Consider the following 21799-nt stretch of genomic DNA (forward strand, 5'->3'; position numbering starts at 1 on the left):
CAAGGCCAGGCCAGGAGCTGCAGGATGGGGGAGCAGGGAGGGGAGAGGCTCCAGGCTGGGGCTCAGCTCAGCTTTGGGTCTCTCTGTCCTGGGAGTCTCTGCCCTTCCATGCATGGACGTGAGGACACCACCCTGAGGGCCCCACAGGGCTCAGCCATTCCCCACATCTCCCCATCACCCACTCCTGGGACATCAGAGGTCCTGGGAAGGGGTTGGCCCCACAGCACCAAGGAGGAGAAAGCCAGGCAGGCCCCACCTTTGCTCCAGGGGCTGAAGCTGTTCCTAACCCAGCCCAGCCCCACTTCCAAACCCAGCTCAGAACCCCTCAGGATGGACCCCAGCATGTTCTGAGTGACAGAAATTACCCAGGACCACCTTAGCAAGGAACTGAGAGGAATGAAGAAGATCAGATTTATTAAACCTGCTGGGAAAAGGGTACAAAGGGTGGCCTGGGAACCTCAAAGCTCATGTGGAGAAACCACTACTTCTTGCGGCGTCTGGTCTTCATTCTGATCAGCTGCAGCCCCTGCTTCTTGATGTCCTCCCGGCTGGGGACGTAGTCATGGTCTTCATCGTCAAAGTCCAAGGTGTCTGGAGGGGAGATGGAGAGGAGGGGCTGGAGGCTCTGCTGTGCCCGTGTCCCTGGGACAGCTGGCACATTTTGTTGGGCTCGTGGGATCCGGGGGAGTCCTTGTGGGCTTTTCCAGCCCAGCATCCCAGGGTGACCCCTGGGACCTGCTGATGCCACCACTGTGGCTCATCTGCAGCGCTGCTGGGATTCCTGTGAAGGTCTGGAGTGTGGTGGGCACAGCTCCTGCTTTGCTAAGGAAAGCTGCTGAGCTGCCAAAAGCTCTTTGCCTCTTTGAGAAGCATCCACAGGCAGAACCAAGCACCGATTTTCCTTCACAACCAGGTGATTTTGAAGATGAGGGTGTTCCCTCCTGCCCCACAGCATCTCCCCTTGTTCCTGCAGTGGCTTGGTGCTCATCGTGCCACCGCGTGCCTTCGCTCTCCCACATCCCTGCCTGAAACCACCACCCATCACTGCAGCCTTGGCAACAGCCAAGGCCAGCCTCAGGACCTGGAAGCAATTCATGGTTGGTGTCTGCTGGGCCAGTGGGAGACAGACAAGGACTCCCAAAAATCCCAGGGGGCAGGGGCTGGGACATGTCCCCACTGTGCTCTCCTACCATCTTCCATAGCGCCTTCATCCTTGAAGGAAATCTTCAGGTTCTGTGTTTCACCTGCAGTTCTTTTCTCCAGAAGGTTCCTGACCTTGGCAAAAGTCTGAGAGAGCCTGGGTTAAGTGCTGGAGGGCAGGTGGGTGTCACAACCCAAGGGTGCCACACGAGGTACCCCATGGGTGCCCAGTGCCACCCTGGGCTGAGCCCTTCCCTGTGGCCTTGCTGAGGAGGATGGCTCGGGTGGGCACCTGTGAGGGCCCTGTGTGTGTCCCCTGTACCTCACTGCGCTCGTCAGTGCTGTCCTCGGGCCGGGCTGCCAACTTCTCCTTCAGGAACTGCATCTTCTTCTCACAGTGCTGCAGCTTCTCCTCCAGCCCCACCACGGGAGCAGAGTCCTCCTGGGGGAGACAGAAGCACCTTGGCAGGCACAGCCAGGCCCTGGGGGCTGTACAGGTGTCCCTGTGCTGCCCTGCCCGCATGGCCCTGCTCCCCGGTGCTACCTGGCCGGGGATGACGATGCCCTGCAGGCGGAGGAACAGGTTGTCAATGATGTTCTCAAACTCGATCAGGCGCTGCTGGTTCTTCAACATCTGGGCTTGCATCTGCTCCAGCCGGGCCTCTTCCTGCTTCAGGTTCTCCCTCAGCTCCTCCTCTCGCAGCCTGGAGCCACACTCCCATCACCCAGGGGTGCAGGGACACCCCAGAGCTGCTCCAAAAGCTGTTTGGGTTCCCCCACCCCACCTGCAGCCCACTCCATGCTGCTGGCAGCACTTCCCATGGCAGGCAAGGAGAAGGGAGCTGGGGGACCCCGGTGGGAGCTGGGGGACCCCGGTGGGAGCTGGGGGACCCCGGTGGGAGCTGTGGGTGCTCTGCCAGCAGCAGAGCTGGGAGCTCAGGAACCCTCCCCGAGCGGGAGGAGCGCGTGGCTGCAGTGGGGAGGAGGTCGGGGTGCCCGTGTCCCCCCCAGGGGTGGTGGCCTGGTTGGCACAAGTGTGCCAGGCCAGCAGCACCTGGTGGTGCTGACGGGCTGGTTAAACTTCACTTTAGCCTGCTTCAACTCCAGCTCCTGCAGCGTCTTCTTCAGCTCCTTCTTCCTCTCGCTGCACTCATCGATGTGCTGCTGCAGGCTGAGCAGGGATTTCCTCTGGGCCTGGATGCTGCTGGGGATGTCCTGGCCAAGGGGGACACAAGGGCTCAGCCCAGGATGCTCCTGCTGGGAGCAGAGCCTCGGAGGGGCTACAGCACCAGCGAGCTCTGCAGTCTCTGCTGGTGGAGAAGGGCAGCTCTGTGTCCGGCTGCAGAGGGGCTTTGTGTGGCTCCAGGGAGAGGAGAGCAGTTTACTCCACGGGGAATGGGGGAGCAGAGAGGTGGCAGCTCCCCGGTGCTCCAGCAGCCCCAGGTTCCAGCAGGGATGGGTTTGCCATTACCCAGAGGCAGGAGCACTGCAGGGCAGTCTTTGCCTTCTCCATCTTGTCGGTCACAAAGGCCTCGCGCTCCATCCTGGCCATGGCAGCCTTCATGTCAGCACCTGGGGTGGCAGGGAAGGAGCAGGGCAGGATGGCTGTGCCCACATCCCCCCACCCTGCCCCCGGCCAGGCACTCACCTGCCAGCACGTCCGAGGAGCTCTGGTCGTGCTCTGCGGAGAGCATGGACACAGCTTGCTGCAAGGACAGTCACTGTCACCCCTGGGGCTCAGCGCTGCAGGCTGTCCCCTGGCCCAGCCCCCTGCCCCAGCCCCCTGCCCCAGCCCCCTGCCCCAGCCCCCTGCCCCATCCCCCCTGCCCCACATCCCCCCTGCCCCACAGCCCCCCTGCCCCAGCCCCCCTGCCCCAGCCCCCTGCCCCCTGCCCCACAGTCCCCCTGCCCCACAGCCCCCCTGCCCCACAGCCCCCCTGCCCCACATCCCACCTGCCCCAGCCCCCTGCCCCACAGCCCCCCTGCCCCACAGCCCCCCTGCCCCACATCCCACCTGCCCCAGCCCCCTGCCCCAGCCCCCTGCCCCAGCCCCCTGCCCCAGCCCCCCTGCCCCAGCCCCCTGCCCCACATCCCACCTGCCCCACATCCCACCTGCCCCACAGCCCCCCTGCCCCACATCCCACCTGCCTCTGCTGCCTTTCGCTCTCCTCCTGGCGCCGCAGGCTCTCGATGTGCTTCCTCTGCTCAGCCAGGGACTGGTCCCTGAGATGTTTCTCCACACGGACCTGTGGTCCTGCCTCGGCCATGAGTTTCTGGAGCACAACAGAGAAGGGAGGGGTTGCTGCCGAAGTCAGTTGGAGCTTTCTACAGATTGGTTATTAGGTTCAAGTATTGGTTTAGATTGAGAAAAGGAAGAAATTCTTCCCTGTGAGGGTGGTGACACCCTGGCTCAGGGTGCCCAGAGCAGCTGGGGCTGCCCCTGGATCCCTGCAAATGTCCAAGATCAGGTTGGACAGGGCTTGGTGCAGCCTGGGAGAGAGGAAGGTGTCCCTGCCTTGAATGAAATGGAATGAAATGAGCTTTAAGGTCCCTGCTAACCCAAACCATTCCATGAATCTGTGATTTGAGATTGGTGATTTGATGCTTGGTGTAAAAAGTGACCCCAGTCCGTGCAAACCGGCTGTGAAGGAAGCTTGGCAAGGTGGGCTGGGGTGTGGGACACACTGCCTTTGCCATGGCTGGTACTTCAGACAGGCTGACCCCAGCCCCAGGGGACAAGAGAGAGACCTGGGAAAACCTATGGAAACCTCTGGGTGCTGTGGGCAAGCTCAGCTCCATCTCTTGCCCCTTGCTGAAGGAAGGCTCTCAGCCTGTGGGCACTGGAGGGTGGGAAAGGGCCCAGATTATCTCACCCTGATGGCTTCGTTGGCTTTGAGGCTACTCCGGGCCGTGAGCTCCTCGTGGTACATCACAGTCATGCCACACAGGAGGTCCAGGTATTGAGGCAGGTACACCAGCTCCTGGCACAGGGAGCCACAGCATGTCACCCACCGGGGTCCAGGACAGGACAGAGGGGACCAGCAGGGACACAGTCCCTTGGGCACCCTGCTCCTTTGCAGGGAGAGCAGGTGAGACAGCAGAGCAGTGAGGGGGAGCTCACCCTCCTCAGGACCTCCTGCAGCTGCAGGTACAGCTTGGTCATGATCTCCCCACTCTGGATTTTCATGAGCATCTTCTCGATGTCATTGCCCAGCTGGCGAATGGTCTGGGGCAGACACGAAGTGTGTGACACTATGTGTGCCATGCCCAGTGCCCAGCTGGGGGTGCAGGGGCTGGGTTAAAGCCTCCCATGGCTGTTGGCACACCAGGAAGGGCTCCTGGCTACCTGCAGCTGTGGCTCTTGCCACTTGGGATCTGTCTCAGCTTCCTGCAGCTCCTGCAGGCGCCTCTGGCGCTCATCCCTGGCCTGGCTCCACTGCTTCAGCTGGTGCAGCAGCACGTCACATACCTTCACCTGCTCATGGACTTTGGCCTCCATCTTCTTTATGGCCACCTGGATGGGCATGAGACCATGTCCCAGGCTGGATGCTGCAGGAGAAGGGGGTGCTGCCCAGAAAACCCCACAAGGCAGAGCTGGGGACACTGAGATACTGCAGGATGCTGTCACTGGTTTGACAGGAGGGGGTCTGGGAGAGCTTTGCTCTGGGGGCTGGCTGGGGTAAGGCAGAGGTGGGAACTGCTGATGGCAGGGCTGGGCTGGGCTTAGGGGCTCTGCATAGCAGGGAGCAGGGCTGGGGATCAATAAAATCCATCAGGGCTCAGATGGGGATGTTGTCAGAGAGCGGCCACACTGCTCTGTCCAAGAGGCCTCTGGGCAAAGGCAGCTCCATGGGCACAGAGGCTCAATCTCCATGGGTTTATAACCAGGACACAACCTTGGGACAGGCAGTGAAGGGCAGGGACAGCCTCTCTCTGCCAGGGATGTGACTGGACACTGTAGGAGCCCGGGCAGTGCCAGGGACACTGGGGTGGGACAGCCAGGTCTGGTGGGACAAAGGGGCTGCGTGGATGGGTCCCATGGCAGGAGGGGACCCACAGGACCAGATGTGAACACCCCATGTCCCCACACAGCCCCGTGTCCTGGTGCTGGCCCCATGTCCCTCTGCCATGCACTGCTCTTCCCAGTGTCCCCAGAGCCCAGCCCCTGCCAGCAGCTGCTGCTCCCGGCCCTGCTGTTACCTCCAGGCTCTCAGTGGCTGAAACGAGCTCCCGGCCCTCTCCAAAATCATCCTTAACGGGCAGTTTGTTGTACTGTGGGCAGGGGAGGGACAGACATGGGCACTGTCAGCCTGGCAATGGCACACCCTTGTGCTCCTGGAGGAGCTGGGGGTGCAGGGCTGGCAGCAGGCAGGGCTGCAGCAGGAGGTACTTGCTGGTACCTTCAGGACAAATTTCAGGACGCTGGAATCCTCTTGCAAAGCCGTCTGCAGGCTGGGGAGCAGCTCCCTGTTCTGACGGAGCGTCTCCTCGCAGGACTGACTGAAAATCTTCCTGCCTTGCTCTGGGGGACATCAGGCAGCCCATGGCAGCGCAGGGGAGGAGGGGGCTGTGACCCCCCTGTCCCCGAGCAGCCCGAGGCAGCACCTTGCAGGTCCACGAGGACACGCATCTCCTGGCTGCGCTGGCTCAGGTCGGCCTTGGGGCCCCGAGTGCTGCCGGGGGCCTCCATCCCTCGGCCCACCATGCCCAGATCCCTCTGGAGAGCAGCCCAGGCCCTGCTGCCCCGGGGAGGTGCCACGGGGCTGTGAGCGCAGGGTTCCACCGTGGAACTGTCACCACGGCACTGCCAACTGCCACCAGCCACACACAACTGCTCAGCCATGGCCAGCCACACTTCTGCAGGGAACAGCTTCATTAACAACTGATTAATGAGCTCTAGGAGGGGGGCAGAGGAGCATTCCAGCTTTGTCTTCCACTGTGGCAGTGGCAGCTGTCAGGGACCACTCTGAGTCCCACCAGGAACAGGACAATTTCAGGGCAAACACTTGTGCATGTGCACCCAAACACACCAGCAATGCTCTCCTGGAAATGCCCAGCTATTTGGAAATTCAGTTTATTAGCCAGGAAAGCGTTGTGCAGGGAGTTATGGTCTCGTTGGAATGGGCAAACACAAAGCAGTTACCAATCCTGAGCTTTATTCTGATGCTCACCATACGTTCTTGCTGAACTACAAACATAACAAGAAATGCCAGCACGTATCATTACTTGTCCAGAAATAAACTCAAGCTCCCTCTACCAGAGAAAATCCTTAATGTTTGCATTTGCAGAAAAAGACTTTATAAAGAAATTGCCTTCCTAGCACCCAGCTCATGAATCAGCTTAGATTCAGGTTCTGGAAGTCCAGAGCTTTAACCTGCTGCCATCCTGTTGTGCTCAAGGTGTTAAACCACAGCAAACCAAGAAATGAAAGCATTGTGAAATCAGGTATTACTGACACAGCATCCTCTGGGGCTCTTGCTCAGCATCTCATTTGCGTATTTGTGAATTGCATGTTAGTGCTAATTGCCAGTGACAAGCTAAATATCAACATGATCATCCTCAGTGCTTCCCAAAGCAAGGCTGAGAGGGGCAGGTGAAGGCAGCAGCCCAGGATGGTACCAGGGGAGCTGCCTGTGCACACAGAGCTCCCTCACCGAGCCCTGGCCACATGGCACATCCAGTCACCTCACCCCTGCGCTTCCCAGGCAGCTCTCAAACCCCTGGGAACACACAAAAGCATTTTAAAATGGATAAAGTGGCTCAAGAATCTCTGTTTCACCTGCCCTCAGCAAAACTCGGGCTCTAGAGAGGCAGATCCTCCCAAAATACTGCTGAAAGAATTGATCCTGGCCTTGCACGAGTGCACACACATCGGCTCTGCAGAAATCCACTCCCAAGGGGCAGCCCTGGACTGAGGCTCCAGCCCTGCAGCCAAACCTCCCCTCCTCCAGCCCATTTCCACTCTCCCTGATGGAACTGCAGGAAATTCACCACGAGTTAAAGGTGCAGAGGAAAGGTCAGCAGCACAAAGCCAGCTCTGTTTAACTGACACATCCTGGGAGTCTTGTGAAGGCAACAGCCACCGAAGAGCAGCGTGCTCACCTGGGAGAGATCTCCCTGGCTGGCCCACAGCTCCTCACCTGCTGCCTGCCATGTGATGGAAACAGGAATGGCATGTTACAGGCTCCTCAAATTCCTGCTGATTTAGCTTTTAGTCACTGAACCATATCTGCTTTGCCTGCTGGTTTGTATTTTTAGTATCTCCTTCCCCCGTTGTTGTCCTCTCTTCCCCTTTTATTTGAAATACCCTAGTCTAACTTCAAATCATTTGTTTAACACAGCTGCAGCAAGATTTAACAGAATTAGCAAGAACTATATCCCATGCCTCAGGAGCTGGCTGGAAATTCCGTGCATGGATTAGAGAGCAGCAAAAAAAAAGGACAGAGGATAAAGGACAGCTGCCAGAATTGTTCTGTTGCACTAGAAAGCAAAGGGGCACACACAAACAATTCCTGCTGGGAATTACTGTCCAACAAAAGCCTGTCTGGCTCCATGGCCAGAGGCCACCACTGCCTGTTTGAGATTCATTTTATCATGTGAAAGCAGCAGCTCCCAAGCACAGGCTACTCCCTCCTCCTACAAAAGCATTTGCCACAGGGATATCTCATCTACTGTTAACAAAAATAAGTATCTTATTTATTTCTGTATCTCTAATATATAAATAGATGATAATTTGTTTTTACTAATGTAGCTAAATATATTCTACAAATAAGTTATTTGGAGAACATCATCTCTATGTCAGCAAGTGCTGTTATAGCCAGTGAAGGAATTCTTTATGAATGGTCCTTTGAAGTACTTTTAATTATCAAGCAGCCAATTATGGAAGCCTAAGTCAGTTTTCATGCTGCCAAGAGAATGACTTTTAGACATGAGCCACACTTTGCACCTGTTTAGAAGTGAAAATGCAGCTCTCTTTTCTCAAGGTCCCTCTCCTCACATACAAAGCCACTCCTGGGTGACCAGTGCAATCTCCCACTCAACACTGACAACCTGAAGGTACAAACAATTGGCACCAAATCACTCCAACACTCTTCAGCAGCAACCCTGAAACTAAAGCACAGCCAGAGTAACCTCCTACCACACCCTAACTGAGTCCTCATTAGTGCAACTCTGACACAAAATCTTCTTACGGGCAAAGACATCTGTAAACCAAGCAAGTGTAAAACCATAAAAAAAACCCAACCCACACTGCATGGAAAAATCCCAAAGGATTAGTATCAGGAAATATTTGGCAGCAGGAGATTGGAAAAAACCATGAAGGCCTAACAGAAGAGTGGCTACAGCAGTCACTGCAGGGAGGCTGTTGAAGCAGATCTGCTGCAGGAAGGTTTTGTTATTCAAGCTTTTCATCTCCTTCCTCCACATCCTTCAGACTGAGCACTTCCAGGGATCCTTTTCCCTTGGTCTCGCTGCGGATCAGCTCGTCGATCTCCCTGAAGCAGCCTGGGTCGATAAGGCACACCTGGAATGTTCCACATTTCATCAGTCAGCCAAGAATGTTGGAATTCCATCAGCCCCAGCCCAAGGCCTAACATTCACTCTCATTAAAACAATCTTGGTTAGTTTCTGAGGAGGACTCTGAAGAGTTCACCAGCTCTGTATGGCAACAATCTTTCCACAGAGCTCTACAGTTCCAGCTCCCCATGCTGGACATGGCTTCTGCCAGTTGGGATTGCTGGATTCTAATCTGCTCATATGAAGATTTTAATACCAAATTTTGCTTTACCTCACACCAACTTCTTAAAAAAAAATTAACCACTCTTAAAATCCCAACCCAAGCCACCAAATAAATAATAGTAACATTCCACATAGGAGAAAATCTTATCAGTGTTGCAGGATGGTTACTGCTAAGAGGAACTGCACTGTGCACTCCTCAGCTTGGAGCAGCAATCTCTGGATACCAAAGGCTGCTTCATGCCCACATCACTAGGATTGTGTGAAATTCAAAATTCCCAACTGCAGCTCTGATTCAGGATCTCTGGAAAGCCTGCAGTATCTAAACAACTTCCATCCATGACCTAATCTCCCAGTAAAATACGTATGTGTAGTTCAAATCAAACCTGAACCCCAGGGACTGCTTTTTGCTTACAATTTCCAGCTGTTCCTGGAAATCTTCACTCTCAGTAACTTTAATCAGTGGCTTGAGCTTCTCTTTCAGCTTCTTGCCCTCCTTTGCTGGCAGGATAAACCTCAGCCTCATGTGAGCACGTTCAATCTGCATGGTCTCCTTCAGCTGCCTGATCACTTCCAGGGCCTGTTGGACAATAAAAAGAGCATTTACAGACCTGCTTAAAACCCAGCACCCGAATCTCGAACCTTTTCCCCAGCTTCAGAGCCATCCCTCAGTTCTGGTCACTGCCACTCTGCTGCAGGGAGGTTGCTATCATGCTCCTTTGACAGATTAACAAGAAAAGGCAGACTTCTTGTTTGTGATCATTTTGAACACTTAAAAGCTGTCTGAAATAAAATTAAATAGCTATACTGCAGAACACCACAAACCCATGTGGCCCACATGTAAACCTGATATACCACCTCAATGAGCATAAATCATAAACCTTTTATTTCTGTTCTAAGTGTATCACTGTTGGCTTTTTTCCTTTCTTTCTTCCTTCCTTCCCTGAAATCTCAGCAAACAAATTGCCTGAGTTTCAGGAGCTGCTTCTCTGCAGCACCAGATGGCTACAGTAATCCCTGTGCAGGCTTCAGATCCTGGGGCTCTGCTGATCCCTCTGTGGCTGAGAGCTGAGGAATTACACTGGGCAGCACCACCCCAGAGCAGGAGCTGGTCTCACCTGCTGCTTCGTGCTCTTGTTGGGTTTGACAGAGTAGTGAATGTCCTTCATGGCCCTTTCGATCAGGATCACCGTGTAGGGCCGCTTTGTCTCGGGGTTCACGCACTTGTCAGCCACGATGGTGGCGATGTCCCGGAACATCTGCTCCAGCTGGGTGTGCCGCTCCTTGTCCGACACCTGCAGCTCCCCTTTGGATAAAATCTGCAAAACACAGAGATTGGGTAATGAACATCGTGCATTTGAAGAGTGACAAGTCGAGTAACTTTGTTAAGTTTGACAGCTGCTTGATAGGTTGGGTGAGACTTGAAATGCAGCAAACAATAACCAAATTAATAATGTGAATCATTACAACACACAGCACTGGAAAGGCTTCAGACAAAAAAACCTCACCACAGAAACACAGGAGAGGGATGTCCCTCCTGGCTGCCACGGCAATGCTGACTCAAGAGATTTACTGAAATTTCATCACCCACAGCAAGTTCACAGTTCATATCCCGTGAGTAAGGTCCAAGAAATGAGATCTGTCACTAACACCTAAGTGAACTCTCCAAAGTTAAACAGCTGTCCCCTTGGTTTCTCTGCATTCTTAATAACTTATCTTTTGTGAAAAACTCTTCACTGTGCCTGGCTGTGTCCAGACACATTGGTGCATGCAAAGTTGTGTCTTAGACAGAATTCTTTCCAGCCACATGCATATGCCAAATTTAAAACTATAAAACACAGCTCCTGCTCCTTTTTACCCATTTCTTAAATACCACTTTCACCTATAGCAGCATTCTACAAACACCCTTCAGTAGAAACTGACCTAACTGCATGACTAGATCTTCTCACATGTTTTATAAAGCAGTGTGTGAAACTTACCATCTTACAGATTTCTGTTTGGTCATCTGTCCCAAATGCTTTAACCAGATCTTCCTTCTTTGCCACCTGGCCTTTGGAGACATTGACAAACACTGTGTGTGTTTGCAGAACCTCATCGAGATCTTTCTCCCTAGAAATAGAGACAAATGTAAAAAACTCAGAAAAATCCCAGAATGGGCAAGGACACCTTCCACTGTCCCAGGCTGCTCCAAACCCCAATGTCCAGCCTGGCCTTGGGCACTGCCAGGGATCCAGAGAGAACCACAGCTGCTCTGGACACCCTGTGCCAGGCCCCCCACCCTGCCAGGGAACAATTCCTTCCCCATATTCCATCTATCCCTGTCCTCTGGCAGTTTGAAACCACTGGCCCTTGCTGTGGCACTCCATGCCTTGTCCAAGGTCCCCCCCCAGCAAAGCAGCAATGCCAGGAGCAAAGCTGTGTTCAGAGAGGAGAACAAACAGCTCCTGGTGCCACAGCTGGGCTGAACCAGCACAGCTGGAACCGTCCAGCACAGCTGGAACCGTCCAGGACAGAGCTGGAACCTTCCAGGACAGAGCTGGAACCATCCAGGACAGAGCTAGAACCTTCCAGGACAGCTGGAACCGTCCAGGACAGAGCTGTAACCTTCCAGCACAGCTGGAACCATCCAGGACAGAGCTGGAACCGTCCAGGACAGAGCTGGAACCGTCCAGCACAGCTGGAACCGTCCAGGACAGAGCTGGAACCTTCCAGCACAGCTGGAACCGTCCAGGACAGAGCTGGAACCATCCAGGACAGAGCTGGAACCTTCCAGCACAGCTGGAACCGTCCAGGACAGAGCTGGAACCGTCCAGCACAGCTGGAACCGTCCAGGACAGAGCTGGAACCATCCAGGACAGAGCTGGAACCGTCCAGCACAGCTGGAACCGTCCAGGACAGAGCTGGAACCGTCCAGGACAGAGCTGGAACCGTCCAGCACAGCTGGAACCGTCCAGGACAGAGCTGGAACCATCCAGGACAGAGCTGGAACCGTCCAGCACAGCTGGAACCGTCCAGCACAGCTGGAACCGTCCAGGACAGAGCTGGAACCGTCCAGCACAGCTGGAACCGTCCAGTACAGAGCTGGAACCGTCCAGGACAGAGCTGGAACCGTCCAGCACAGCTGGAACCTTCCAGGACAGAGCTGGAACCGTCCAGGACAGAGCTGGAACCGTCCAGCACAGCTGGAACCGTCCAGGACAGAGCTGGAACCGTCCAGGACAGAGCTGGAACCGTCCAGCACAGCTGGAACCGTCCAGGACAGAGCTGGAACCATCCAGGACAGAGCTGGAACCGTCCAGCACAGCTGGAACCGTCCAGGACAGAGCTGGAACCGTCCAGGACAGAGCTGGAACCGTCCAGCACAGCTGGAACCTTCCAGGACAGAGCTGGAACCGTCCAGGACAGAGCTGGAACCGTCCAGGACAGAGCTGGAACCTTCCAGCACAGCTGGAACCGTCCAGGACAGAGCTGGAACCGTCCAGGACAGAGCTGTCGCTGCCCCGGCCTGGGCCCGGTGCTCCCGTTACGGGCCCGGCGCCTCCTCCCGGGGTCAGGGCTGGGGACCGGGGCCGCGCACGATTCCCGAACCCACAGCGGGTCCCGCACGGGCCCTGCCGACCCCCGTCCCACAGCCCGGCCCTGCCGACCCCCGTCCCACAGCCCGGCCCTGCCGACCCCCGTCCCACAGCCCGGCCCTGCCGACCCCCGTCCCACAGCCCGGCCCTGCCGACCCCCGTCCCGCAGCCCGGCCCTGCCGACCCCTGTCCCACAGCCGGGCCCTGCCGACCCTCGCACGGGCTCCCCTCGGGTACGAGGAACGAGCCGTCCGCAGCCGGGTCCCCGCACGGGCCCTGCCCCGGGCCCCACGCCGGGCCCGAGCCGCCTCCCCGCCGGCTCCCCGGGAACTCACGCTCCGCTGCGCCAGCCCATGACCTTGTTGCGGTAACAGGCGATCTCGAAGCGCTTCCCGGCGCGCCGTGCCCGCACCACGGCCACATTGGTGAGGCGGATCTGGTTGGTGGGGGTGAAAATGGACATGGTGGCGGCGCCCGCTCCGCCCCGGCAGCGGATGGCGGCCGCTCCGGAAGGGGCGGGAGCGACGGCGACACATGGCGGTGTGAGGGGAGCGGGGAACGGGGAACGGGTCAGTGCCGGGGGAACGGTACCGGTACCGACACATGGCGGTGTGAGGGGAGCGGTACCGGTACCGACACATGGCGGTGTGAGGGGAGCGGTACCGGTACCGACACATGGCGGGGTGAGGGGAGCGGTACCGGTACCGACACATGGCGGTGTGAGGGGAGCGGGGAACGGGGAACGGGTCAGTGCCGGGGGAACGGTACCGGTACCGACACATGGCGGTGTGAGGGGAGCGGGGAACGGGGAACGGGGAACGGGTCAGTGCCGGGGGGAGCCGGGGTGCTGTGTTTGTGTGTGTGTGTGTTTATTTGTGTGCGTGTGTGTGTGTTTATTTGTGTGTTTATTTGTGTGTTTGTGTGTGTGTGTGTTTATTTGTGTGTTTGTGTGTGTGTGTTTATTTGTGTGTTTGTGTGTGTGTGTGTTTATTTGTGTATTTATTTGTGTGTTTATGTGTGTGTGAGCGCCGGGATGCAGGAACAGACTAGCCGTGTGTGCGGGGTAATAACTGTGTGTGTGTAGGGGCTGAAAGCCGTGAAGGGGGATATAATAACCGTGTGTGCGGGATAATAATGTGTGTAGGGGCTGATAGCCGTGAATATAATAACCCTGAGTGTGCGGTTATAAATGTGAGAGGATGCTTGGAGGGAGGTGAGGGTAATGCCCGTGGGGTGTTTATTAACTCTCGGTGTACAGGGTTGTAACTCAGAGGTACCCGGTGTTCAGTATTGCGTGGTGATGGAATGATAACCCTGAGAGGCAGGAGAAGGTGGGGTAATAACTGTGGGTGTCTGGGGAAAGAGGGGCATTAAATTAACCCTGAGAGGAGGAATAACCAGGAGGATGGGATGTGTGTGTAGGGGTGATACTGACAAGGGGGTGTGGAGTTGTTGTAGGGGATAATAGCGAGTGTGTGTGTGCCTGTTCTGGAGCTGAAATTGTCATGAATAGATGTAGCATCTATTGCATTTGAGGAGATTGTATAGAGGTTAAGGGAATCCCTGTAGCTGGTTTGGTAAAACTGGGAACACTGGGCAAGTACTCTTGGCTCTTTTGTGAGTCTCAGTGTTGCTGCTGGAGGGGTGAAGTGCATCCCCTTAAGCCTTGGCTCTGGTAACTTGAGTAACAGCCAGTACGAGTTTCCAGCCTCTTGGGAATACTTGGATTCTGAGGAATACTTGGATTCTGAGGAATACTTGGATTCTGAGGAATACTTGGATTCTGTGCTCTTGGCTGATATCTGTAAAAACAAGATGTAAGCTGCAGATGACAGTAGGAGGGTGTGAGCTGTGTTCCTCAGTCAATGAGTATCACAAACCAGCCTTTTTGGAGTGCCTGAATATTCCATATGAAATAGATGTTCCCACATGTTCCTGGCTGTGCCCTGTGCCATGAATGTTCTGAACCAACCTGAAACATCTTGGTGGTTCCAAGTCAAACTTCACTTGCATCATAGAATTCTGTGAAAGTGTTTCCAATTGAGTCCACGTTTCAATGTTCCCTTGAAACTCTGTTTGTAGTCAGTGTGATGTCTAACGTGTGTAAGCAAGGGTTGTGTTCAGCAGAAAGCTCTGTGCAGGTGGTTTCCACCTTGGACTCCAGCTTTCTCATTCCAGAGAGCTGCGTTTGTTGGGTTTGTGTAAACCTAAAGCCAGTATGATCCACTGAATGTTTCACAAGGACTTTTTCTTTTCAGGCATTTGGACAGCACAAGTATTTTTCTGCTTTTTCTATCAGGGAAAAACCCAGTTTCCCTCTGACAGCATGGAATGCTAGCTTGGAGCTCAGCTGACACACCTGAGGATTCTTGATTCAGTTCTAGTGCCTTGTCTTTAGCCAGAAGCTGTTTTCTGGAATGGCAGTAGCTGATGATGTGGGGCTGTGGGTACTGTGTGATTATTCTGTGTGCTCATTCCATATTCAGTCTGTAGGAATCTGTGACATTCCAGATTTAGATGTCTCAATGGATGCGTGGAGCTACTTCCATACTTGCCTGGTGTCCATATGGCTGCACAGATTTTACATCTATTCTGCTGTTGCTTTTGGGATCAGCCTTTGGATTGTCATTCAGTTCACCACCACCAGAATCAAAAGGAAGGTAACTGAGCCTGTCAGCACTTCTCTCTGAGAAAACCCCAAAAACCTGGGTGGAAGTCAGTAGTTACTGGATAAAGGCACCTGCTGGGGGCCTGCTGAGGGTATTGCAAGTCCCAAATGTAGTTTGGTTATCTGGTTATGATCCTCAGCCTGGATTGTTTGTGTCTGTGGGTCACTAAATGCTCTTGTTGCTCTGATGCTGGGGCAGAGCTCAGCAGGACACTCCTCACACTCTTCCTGGGAGAATGGGTTGCTCTGTCACCAAACCCCTCTGCTTGTGCCCGTTGTTAGCACCTTCATGTTTTCATGATGCTAATGACAGGGTTGGGCTGGTTTTGGGATGGGAGGGGGTTAGGCCATCCAGGAATTGAAAACCTCCTTGTGCAGGTGGGTAAAGATCTGCTACAGCATTTGGGAGGTTGGATCCTGTTACCTCCCAGAGAAGTGGGTATTGTAGCATGGCCTGGGTCAGGAAAACAGGTCCTGCTGTGTTTGTCTGGGTGTGAGAGGAAACAAAATGCTTTAACATTGCTGAGAGTGGCCCCAGGATGTGAATTTTGAGTCCTCGGAGAAGGGACTGGGTGTGACACAGTTCTTGTTTTGTAGAGTGAGAAATCCCATGGGAATCCCTCTGCCCCCAAGGGAGCAGCAGACAAACTGGGAAATGGATGTGCCACCCCCCAGGCACAGGAGGTCCATGTTGCTGGAGTGAAGATTTTCTATGGCTCTCAGACTGGCACAGCAAAGGTATCTGTACTTTTATTGGACATCTGTGAAGTTGCTTTGAAATATTGTTGGGATCTGAGAACTTTGCCTTGGAACACTGCCCATGGTACAGATCTGGGAGTTGCACATTCATTACCTTGTTACAATCATGGCCCAACATGCAAAATAAGTGAAAAATTAAATAAAAGTAACAATTTTCATCCTCCCTTTAAGCAAGGCATGCAGAGGAGATTGATTATAAAGCTAAAATTTCACTCTTGCACTATAATTTTAATTTTCTAGCTAGGCTTCATAGAGAGATGTGCTGGTTTTGGTGCTTTCTCAAGAAGAAATGTAATTTGTGTATGTATCTGTGAATTAATGTGTTAGTCTGTGATATAATGTATTAGTCATTATAATGTTGTAACTCTCAGCCAATATATTCCATTTTTGTTTTAATGTGAGGAATTGCAGTGCTGGTGTCCAGGCCTCCTGTGTCATTATTCTTCCCGTGCTGGGAGAAGTCTTGTGGCTGAGCAGGGCTTGTGTGGCTTGAAGTAATTGATAACTTGCTGTGTTTCTTTATTCAGAGATTTGCCAAAGCTCTGGCTGAAGCTGTCATGTCCCTCAATTTGCCTGTGGAAGTCATTAACATGGGAGACTATGATCCAGAAGATGGCTTAGCAGAGGAGGTGGGTATGGCATAAACACCACTAATAGGTACAAGATTTCCTGGGGTTGTCAAGGCTGTTTCCCTCTTGTATTTCCCTCCTGTTGTTCTGGAAATCCCTGAAGCTTTGTGTTGAATTGCTTCCCTACCTATGCAAATGTATGCAAATTCTGCCTTCAACAGAAAAAAAACTACATTTTGAGCATTTCAAAGCACCACTTGGATGTTTTGCTGTGCCAGTTACTCTGTAAGAGCCGGTTCTGTAAGTCGGGTGAGCTGTGTGAGAGTGGCTGCCCCAAGTGTCCTGCACCCCTGGGCGAGGTTCAGAGCCAGAGCAGGAAGCTGCTGATGGGGCTGGATGTCCAGTTTTGCTCTGTCACTGTATCCCTGTTCAGCTTGACCTGTCTGTGCCAATTTAAGGTGCTGTGCAGGTTGTTCAGCACCCTTGGCTTTGTCACCTGAACCATCCCGCCCCAACAGGAGACAGCCTTGTGTTCTGATTTCTCCCAGCTGCCTGGGTGTTGTGACTCTGCTTTAAAAGAAAGTTCTGGAAAATGCAGTGATTTGTTTTTTTTCTCTCCTGTCCTGTTTGTGTGACCAGACAAGCAGCAGGAACATCTGTGTGTTCCTGGTGGCCACCTACACGGAGGGGCAGCCCCCGGAGAGCGCAGCCTGGTTCTGCAAGTGGCTGGAAGAGGCAGGCAGTGATTTCCGTGTTGGGAAAAGCTTCCTGCAAGGCCTGAGATACGCAGTGTTCGGGCTGGGGAACTCGGCCTATGTGGATCACTACAACACAGTGAGTGTCCCCTGAGCTCCCTGCTTGGCTTCTGCTCCCTGAGAGCCTCAGCTGAATGAAGTGCTTCGACCCTGAGTTCATTTCCCAGCTTTGAAAGCTTTCTGCAAAGCTGGGGCTGTGTGTCACACATGTCACCATTCTGACCACCGAGCACCACACAGAGCAGTCTGTTCCCTGAGCGCATCCCTTCACCCCAGGGACAGCAGGGGGATTTTCCACTGGAGTCTGAGGTGGTGTGGTGCTGTTCAGGCTGCCCTGTGTCTGTGCTGAGGGACTCCCCAGCCCTGCAGTGCCATGCAGCTCACGGGCTCTTCCCAGGGCTGATCCTGGTGCTGGCTGGCTGCTTGCACTTGGGCCTGGTTTGATTTCCTTTCTGGCCCTTCCTGCTGCTCTAGGTTGGAAGGAGGATGGACAGGTGGCTGTGGATGCTCGGTGCCAGCAGGATCATGACGCGGGCTGAGGGCGACTGCAACGTGGCCCAGAGCAAGCACGGCAGCATCGAGGCTGACTTTGAGGCCTGGAAAGCCAAATTCCTCACTCGGCTCCAGGTGCTCTGCAAAGGTGAAAAGAAGCCCTGCAGTGGGAAGTGCAAGAAAGGAAAGTGCAAATCTTCAGGGAAGCAGAGCAAGGAAAGCTCGGACCATGAACCTGGGACATCGGAACACGAGGATACTGAGGTACAGCCACAATCCTCGAGGCTTTATTTCATTTGGAGCACTGTTTGGCTCTTCCCCTTCCTCCTGCAGTCCAGATGGAAGGATCAGTGATAGACCCAGGCTGAATGGCATTTGTGTGATGAGGGAGTCTCATCCTGGCTGGGCACAGATGCTCCAGGGAGCCAGGCTGGGTTCTCAGCAGGACCAAGGCCAAGGGGAGTGTTCAGTTCCCTGTGAGCCATTAACCTGGTGATGCTCAGCTGCTCTGCCAGCATCCCAGGGTTTTCCAAAGGCAGCTGGGGCGTGTTACCTGAGCAAGCCCTGTATGTCCTTTCTGTGTGTCTGCCTGTAATCATTTCTCTCTTCTGGAGCGTTCATTGATTGCAGATTTTGACTAAGACATCAACTCTATTGCTCTCCAGTGCAGGATCCACAGCTGCTATGGCACTTTAATCCTCCCTCAAACTGTGGGTTGGAAGTTATTGCTGGGTTGAATTTTATAGGAAAGTAAGTGGTTCTTCTGGCTGGGTTAGGGAGTGCTGGCTGCTGCAGGAGGAATAAATCTTGCTGTCAGCAAGACACTTGGTTTTAAGGGGGTTCAGGGTTCCATATCCATCCTACAGGTTTTAGTAGGCTATTGTCTATTTTCAGTGGTCTTTACTGATGAGGAGAGCTCATTTCACTGGTGAGCCTAGTTTTACATTTAACAGTGAGATAAATTCTTAGTTTTTTTCTCTGCTCTCTCCCACAGGCAGAGGAATTGTTTGAAAGCAGTGGTGAGGAGGAAGCTGGAGGCACAGATTCTGTTATCGATGTTGAAGATCTTGGCACTATCATGGGCCACATGAAGAAAGCAAAGGTACTGCTGTTAGAGGGGGTATGGAATGGCCAGGTCCTGGTCACTGAGCAGCTGGACTGATTCAAATGAACTGGCTGGATTTGAATCTGTAGGGTTTGGTTCGAGGGGGAGTAAAATATGAGCTATTGAAGAACCTGTCCCGGAGCTGGGATCTGCCTGTGTGCTGCCACTCGTGAGGGAAGCCTGGGGAACCTTCTGGCTTCCCTCTGGAGCGAGAAAGGACCGCAGTTGCTCGTGGAGAACATGGTTGCTGTGTCCTCTGTGCTCACCACTAGAGGTCAGCGGGCAGAAGGGAACGGCGGCTGCTGCAGCAGCTCCTGGGCACTGCTCCAGCCCTGCCGGGACACGGGGACAGCCAGGACACTGAGCACCCCCGAGTGACACGGGGACAGCCAGGGAGGGCACTGAGCACCCCTGAGTGACACGGGGACAGCCAGGACACTGAGCACCCCCGAGTGACACGGGGACAGCCAGGACACTGAGCACCCCTGAGTGACACGGGGACAGCCAGGACACTGAGCACCCCCCGAGTGACACGGGGACAGCCAGGGCACTGAGCACCCCTGAGTGACATGGGGACAGCCAGGGCACTGAGCACTCCCGAGTGACACGGGGACAGCCAGGACACTGAGCACCCCTGAGTGACATGGGGACAGCCAGGACACTGAGCAGCTGTGCTTGTGTTCAGGGGTGAATGGGGCACTGGGCTCCCTTTTCCCCTTGTGTTTTGTAAGGAAAGGAATGCCATTCCTGTGGGCAGCCTGCTGTCCCATCAGCTCCCCAAATCCCCCCGTGTTTCTTGTCAGAGGTGCCCCTGGCAGACAAGGCTGAGTGAGGGGAGCTGCCAGCATTGCTGTCCTGTCCCTGGGGCATTGCCTCCAGAGCTCTGCTCCCTGAACTTTAACTCCTCTTCGTGTAATTCATGAACTTTAACAGTTCATTCCCCAGCCCCTGGGGAAGTGCTGCTAATCCTTCTTGCTGCCAGGCAGCTTTTCCTGACAGCCTGGCCAGCGTTCCCTCAGTGCTGTTCTGTCAGTGCTGGCTCCAGCCCTGCTGTGTTCCTGTTTGCTTAATGCTTGTGCTTTTCATCTGGGAAAAGATCCTGGAGCTTGTAGCTGGATGAGGCTGTAAATCAGGGCAAGGCCAAGGGTTTCCTTTGTCTGACCACTGGGAGGTTAAGTGGGAAAGAAGCTGAGGCATAATTGGGTGTAAATTTTTTTCTGAGAGTAAAAGCTTTTGAGGGAGCTTTTTTTACCCTGCCATGGCACATGGGTCAATAGAGCCAGGAGGCTAGAAGTGCTAAATTAAGTTAATTTAGAGAATCTTAGAGTGGTTTGGCTTTGAAAGGACCTTAAAGTTCATCTGGTTCCAAGGACAGGGACACCTTCCACTGTCCCAGGCTGCTCCAAACCTGCTGCTCTGAGCACCTGTGCCAGGGCCTGCCCACCCTGCCAGGGAAGAATTTCTCCTCAGTCTGTAACCCTAATTTCCCTTCTGTCAGACTGAACCTGTTACTCCTTGTCCTGTCACTCCAGTTCCTGATGCAGGATTCCTCTCTGCCTTCCCTGTAGCCCTTCCAGACCTTGGGAGGTGCTGTGAGGTCTCCACACAGCCTCCTCTTCCTCAGTCTGAGCAGCCCCAACTTCCTCAGCCTTTGTGTGGAGTTTTGGTGCCTTTTTTATTTTCCTCCCCCCTGCAGGATGAGTTTGAAGAGTGATGGGTGAAGTGGGGAACACGGGGAGCTGTCGGGCACCTGGACATTCTGCAGAAAGCACTTCAGGGAGGGGGACAAGTGGCAGTGGCAGCTCCTGCTGGTCCCCTGGGGGTGGAAGGCAGGTTTGGAGGAAGCCCTTTGGAGCACTGGCACTGGGATTTGTGCTGGGGCAGGGAATGCTGATGCCCTCACTTGTGTCAGGGGCTGTTGGTCCATGGAAGTTGTGTTTTCCTTGCCTTGGGAATGTGCTGCCTCTGCCTGTTGTGCTGCCTGTGTGAGGGAAAGGGAAGGGATTCCTTTTCCCCTCAGCTGCAGAGCAGGGCATCACAGCCGAGGTTCAGCTGCCTCTATTCAGAACCAGCCCCTTCTGGCCTGCAGTGGATCTGTGCTGAGCCTCCCAAGGAATTGGGGTGGGTCCAGAGGTTTTCCTCATCTCTGGGCTCACTCCTTTGTGAGCTGCACCTCCAGTTTTTGGCAGTGAAATATTTCAAGGGCCTGAAAAACTGGCTCTTGTCACTGCTTGCTTGATTTGTTATGGAAAGGCAACGATTTGCCTTGGATTTACTGCAGGGCTTTCTACTAAATCACCACAACTGGAGAAGTTTGCTTTGTGCAAAGTTAACGTTTTTCCCTTCTCTCCAACCCTCAATAGCAGATCTGAAAGGTTTATGAAGCAAGGAAGTAAAAGTCCCTGTGCAGTGAATTCCATTCCCCAGCAGGAGTTTGTCCTGGTCTCACAGGGCAGGGTAAAACAGAGTGACCTGGCCTGGGGCAGGTGATGGCTCGTGGCACGACAAGTGCTGTGTTTAACACTTGGAACACGAAGTTTTCATCTATTATCTCCTTCCTTCCTTATGCATGAAGCTTTCCCAGCAATATTAATATTTTACTGTTGAGGAGTCTTGCTGATAAATTAAGATCAAAGCTCAAGAAATGAGCTTTAAAACCCGTTAAATGACAATTAATTATCAGATGTAGGCTTCCAGGGGAGTTTTAATGTGTTACAGAAACCAATGGAGTCTGTCTAAGGGCTCAGGAAGCGGAGTGGAAGGAAGTGGAAGGTGGATACAGCTTTCTCCCTTAGAAAGGACCATGTTGTGATACTGGTTGTTGAAAAACACATTTCTGAACAACATCCCTGAGACTGTGAGCACAGTTTTATCCAAAATGAGTAGGGAAGGTAATAATCTCTGTTCCTAAATGTTTCACTCTCCAATTTCCTTCTCAAGTGTTTATTAGGAGTTGTTTTGTCCTTGAACCTCTGTGTGTGTGTGTTTTAATATTTGAATTT

The 21799-nt window shown here is 53.8% G+C and overlaps 3 protein-coding genes across 20 annotated transcripts in view; 1 reads left to right on the forward strand and 2 right to left on the reverse strand.

The window, feature by feature from the left end:
- Positions 1-388: 388 nt before the first annotated feature.
- On the reverse strand, positions 389-5941 carry LOC111943794 (coiled-coil domain-containing protein 183-like). Of its 2 annotated transcripts, none has more exons than XM_086859997.1 (14): positions 5746-5941; positions 5541-5662; positions 5341-5412; positions 4487-4654; positions 4262-4366; positions 4014-4121; positions 3285-3413; positions 2789-2846; positions 2612-2712; positions 2195-2355; positions 1685-1844; positions 1463-1582; positions 1191-1287; positions 389-591 (listed from the first exon to the last, which is right to left on the reverse strand). In XM_086859997.1, the coding sequence occupies exons 1-14, from the start codon at positions 5843-5845 to the stop codon at positions 482-484; spliced, it is 1611 nt and encodes a 536-aa protein (XP_086716123.1). In that variant the 5' UTR covers positions 5846-5941; the 3' UTR covers positions 389-481. The 2 variants fall into 2 exon arrangements, with proteins under 2 accessions (XP_086716123.1, XP_086716124.1); XM_086859998.1 differs by having other exon boundaries at positions 4487-4689; positions 5746-5907.
- A 338-nt stretch (positions 5942-6279) lies between these two features.
- Positions 6280-12975, reverse strand: SBDS (SBDS ribosome maturation factor). Of its 3 annotated transcripts, XM_086860000.1 has the most exons (6): positions 12350-12504; positions 11489-12002; positions 10854-11349; positions 9993-10193; positions 9290-9454; positions 6280-8662 (listed from the first exon to the last, which is right to left on the reverse strand). In XM_086860000.1, exons 3-6 carry the CDS (start codon positions 11184-11186, stop codon positions 8534-8536), a joined length of 828 nt encoding a protein of 275 aa, XP_086716126.1. In that variant the 5' UTR covers positions 11187-11349; positions 11489-12002; positions 12350-12504; the 3' UTR covers positions 6280-8533. The 3 variants fall into 3 exon arrangements, with proteins under 3 accessions (XP_086716126.1, XP_086716125.1, XP_086716127.1); XM_086859999.1 differs by lacking the exons at positions 11489-12002; positions 12350-12504 and adding an exon at positions 12785-12975 and having other exon boundaries at positions 10854-10983; XM_086860001.1 differs by lacking the exon at positions 12350-12504 and having other exon boundaries at positions 11590-12298.
- Positions 12366-21799, forward strand: part of LOC111937628 (S-adenosyl-L-methionine-dependent tRNA 4-demethylwyosine synthase TYW1) — a 50004-nt gene continuing 40570 nt past the window's right edge. For 2 of the 15 annotated variants that reach the window (XR_015278580.1, XM_086859992.1), the window contains exons 1-7: positions 12403-12874; positions 14961-15109; positions 15715-15855; positions 16404-16505; positions 17085-17279; positions 17675-17956; positions 18687-18794. Coding sequence is in view for 12 of the 15 variants with exons in the window: in XM_086859992.1 (XP_086716118.1) it covers positions 14975-15109; positions 15715-15855; positions 16404-16505; positions 17085-17279; positions 17675-17956; positions 18687-18794 (963 nt within the window). In the remaining 3 variants the exon portion in view is untranslated. Of the gene's footprint in view, positions 13073-13222; positions 13272-13443; positions 13513-14935; positions 15110-15714; positions 15856-16403; positions 16506-17084; positions 17280-17674; positions 17957-18686; positions 18795-21799 lie in introns of those variants that run through there. The other 13 variants (XM_086859986.1, XM_086859985.1, XM_086859988.1 and 10 more) reach the window with 13 other exon arrangements.

The sequence above is a fragment of the Cyanistes caeruleus genome, chromosome 21 (genome assembly GCF_971803275.1).
Source record: "Cyanistes caeruleus chromosome 21, bCyaCae1.hap1.1, whole genome shotgun sequence".
NCBI classification, from domain to species: domain Eukaryota; kingdom Metazoa; phylum Chordata; class Aves; order Passeriformes; family Paridae; genus Cyanistes; species Cyanistes caeruleus.

What these genes read in the sequence shown, in the direction of transcription:
- LOC111943794 (XM_086859997.1), bottom strand. Translation starts at nt 5,845, where the DNA reads ATGGTGGGCCGAGGGATGGAGGCCCCCGGCAGCACTCGGGGCCCCAAG. An exon ending in TGCAGTGCTCCTGCCTCTGG is followed by an intron (nt 2,356 to 2,611) that starts GTAATGGCAAAC and finishes CCCCTTGGCCAG; the next exon opens with GACATCCCCAGCAGCATCCA. An exon ending in GCATCGTCATCCCCGGCCAG is followed by an intron (nt 1,583 to 1,684) that starts GTAGCACCGGGG and finishes TGTCTCCCCCAG; the next exon opens with GAGGACTCTGCTCCCGTGGT.
- SBDS (XM_086860000.1), bottom strand. Translation starts at nt 11,186, where the DNA reads ATGGAATATGGGGAAGGAATTGTTCCCTGGCAGGGTGGGGGGCCTGGC. An exon ending in AAACAGAAATCTGTAAGATG is followed by an intron (nt 10,194 to 10,853) that starts GTAAGTTTCACA and finishes TGTGTTTTGCAG; the next exon opens with ATTTTATCCAAAGGGGAGCT. An exon ending in TCCAGGAACAGCTGGAAATT is followed by an intron (nt 8,663 to 9,289) that starts GTAAGCAAAAAG and finishes GGAACATTCCAG; the next exon opens with GTGTGCCTTATCGACCCAGG.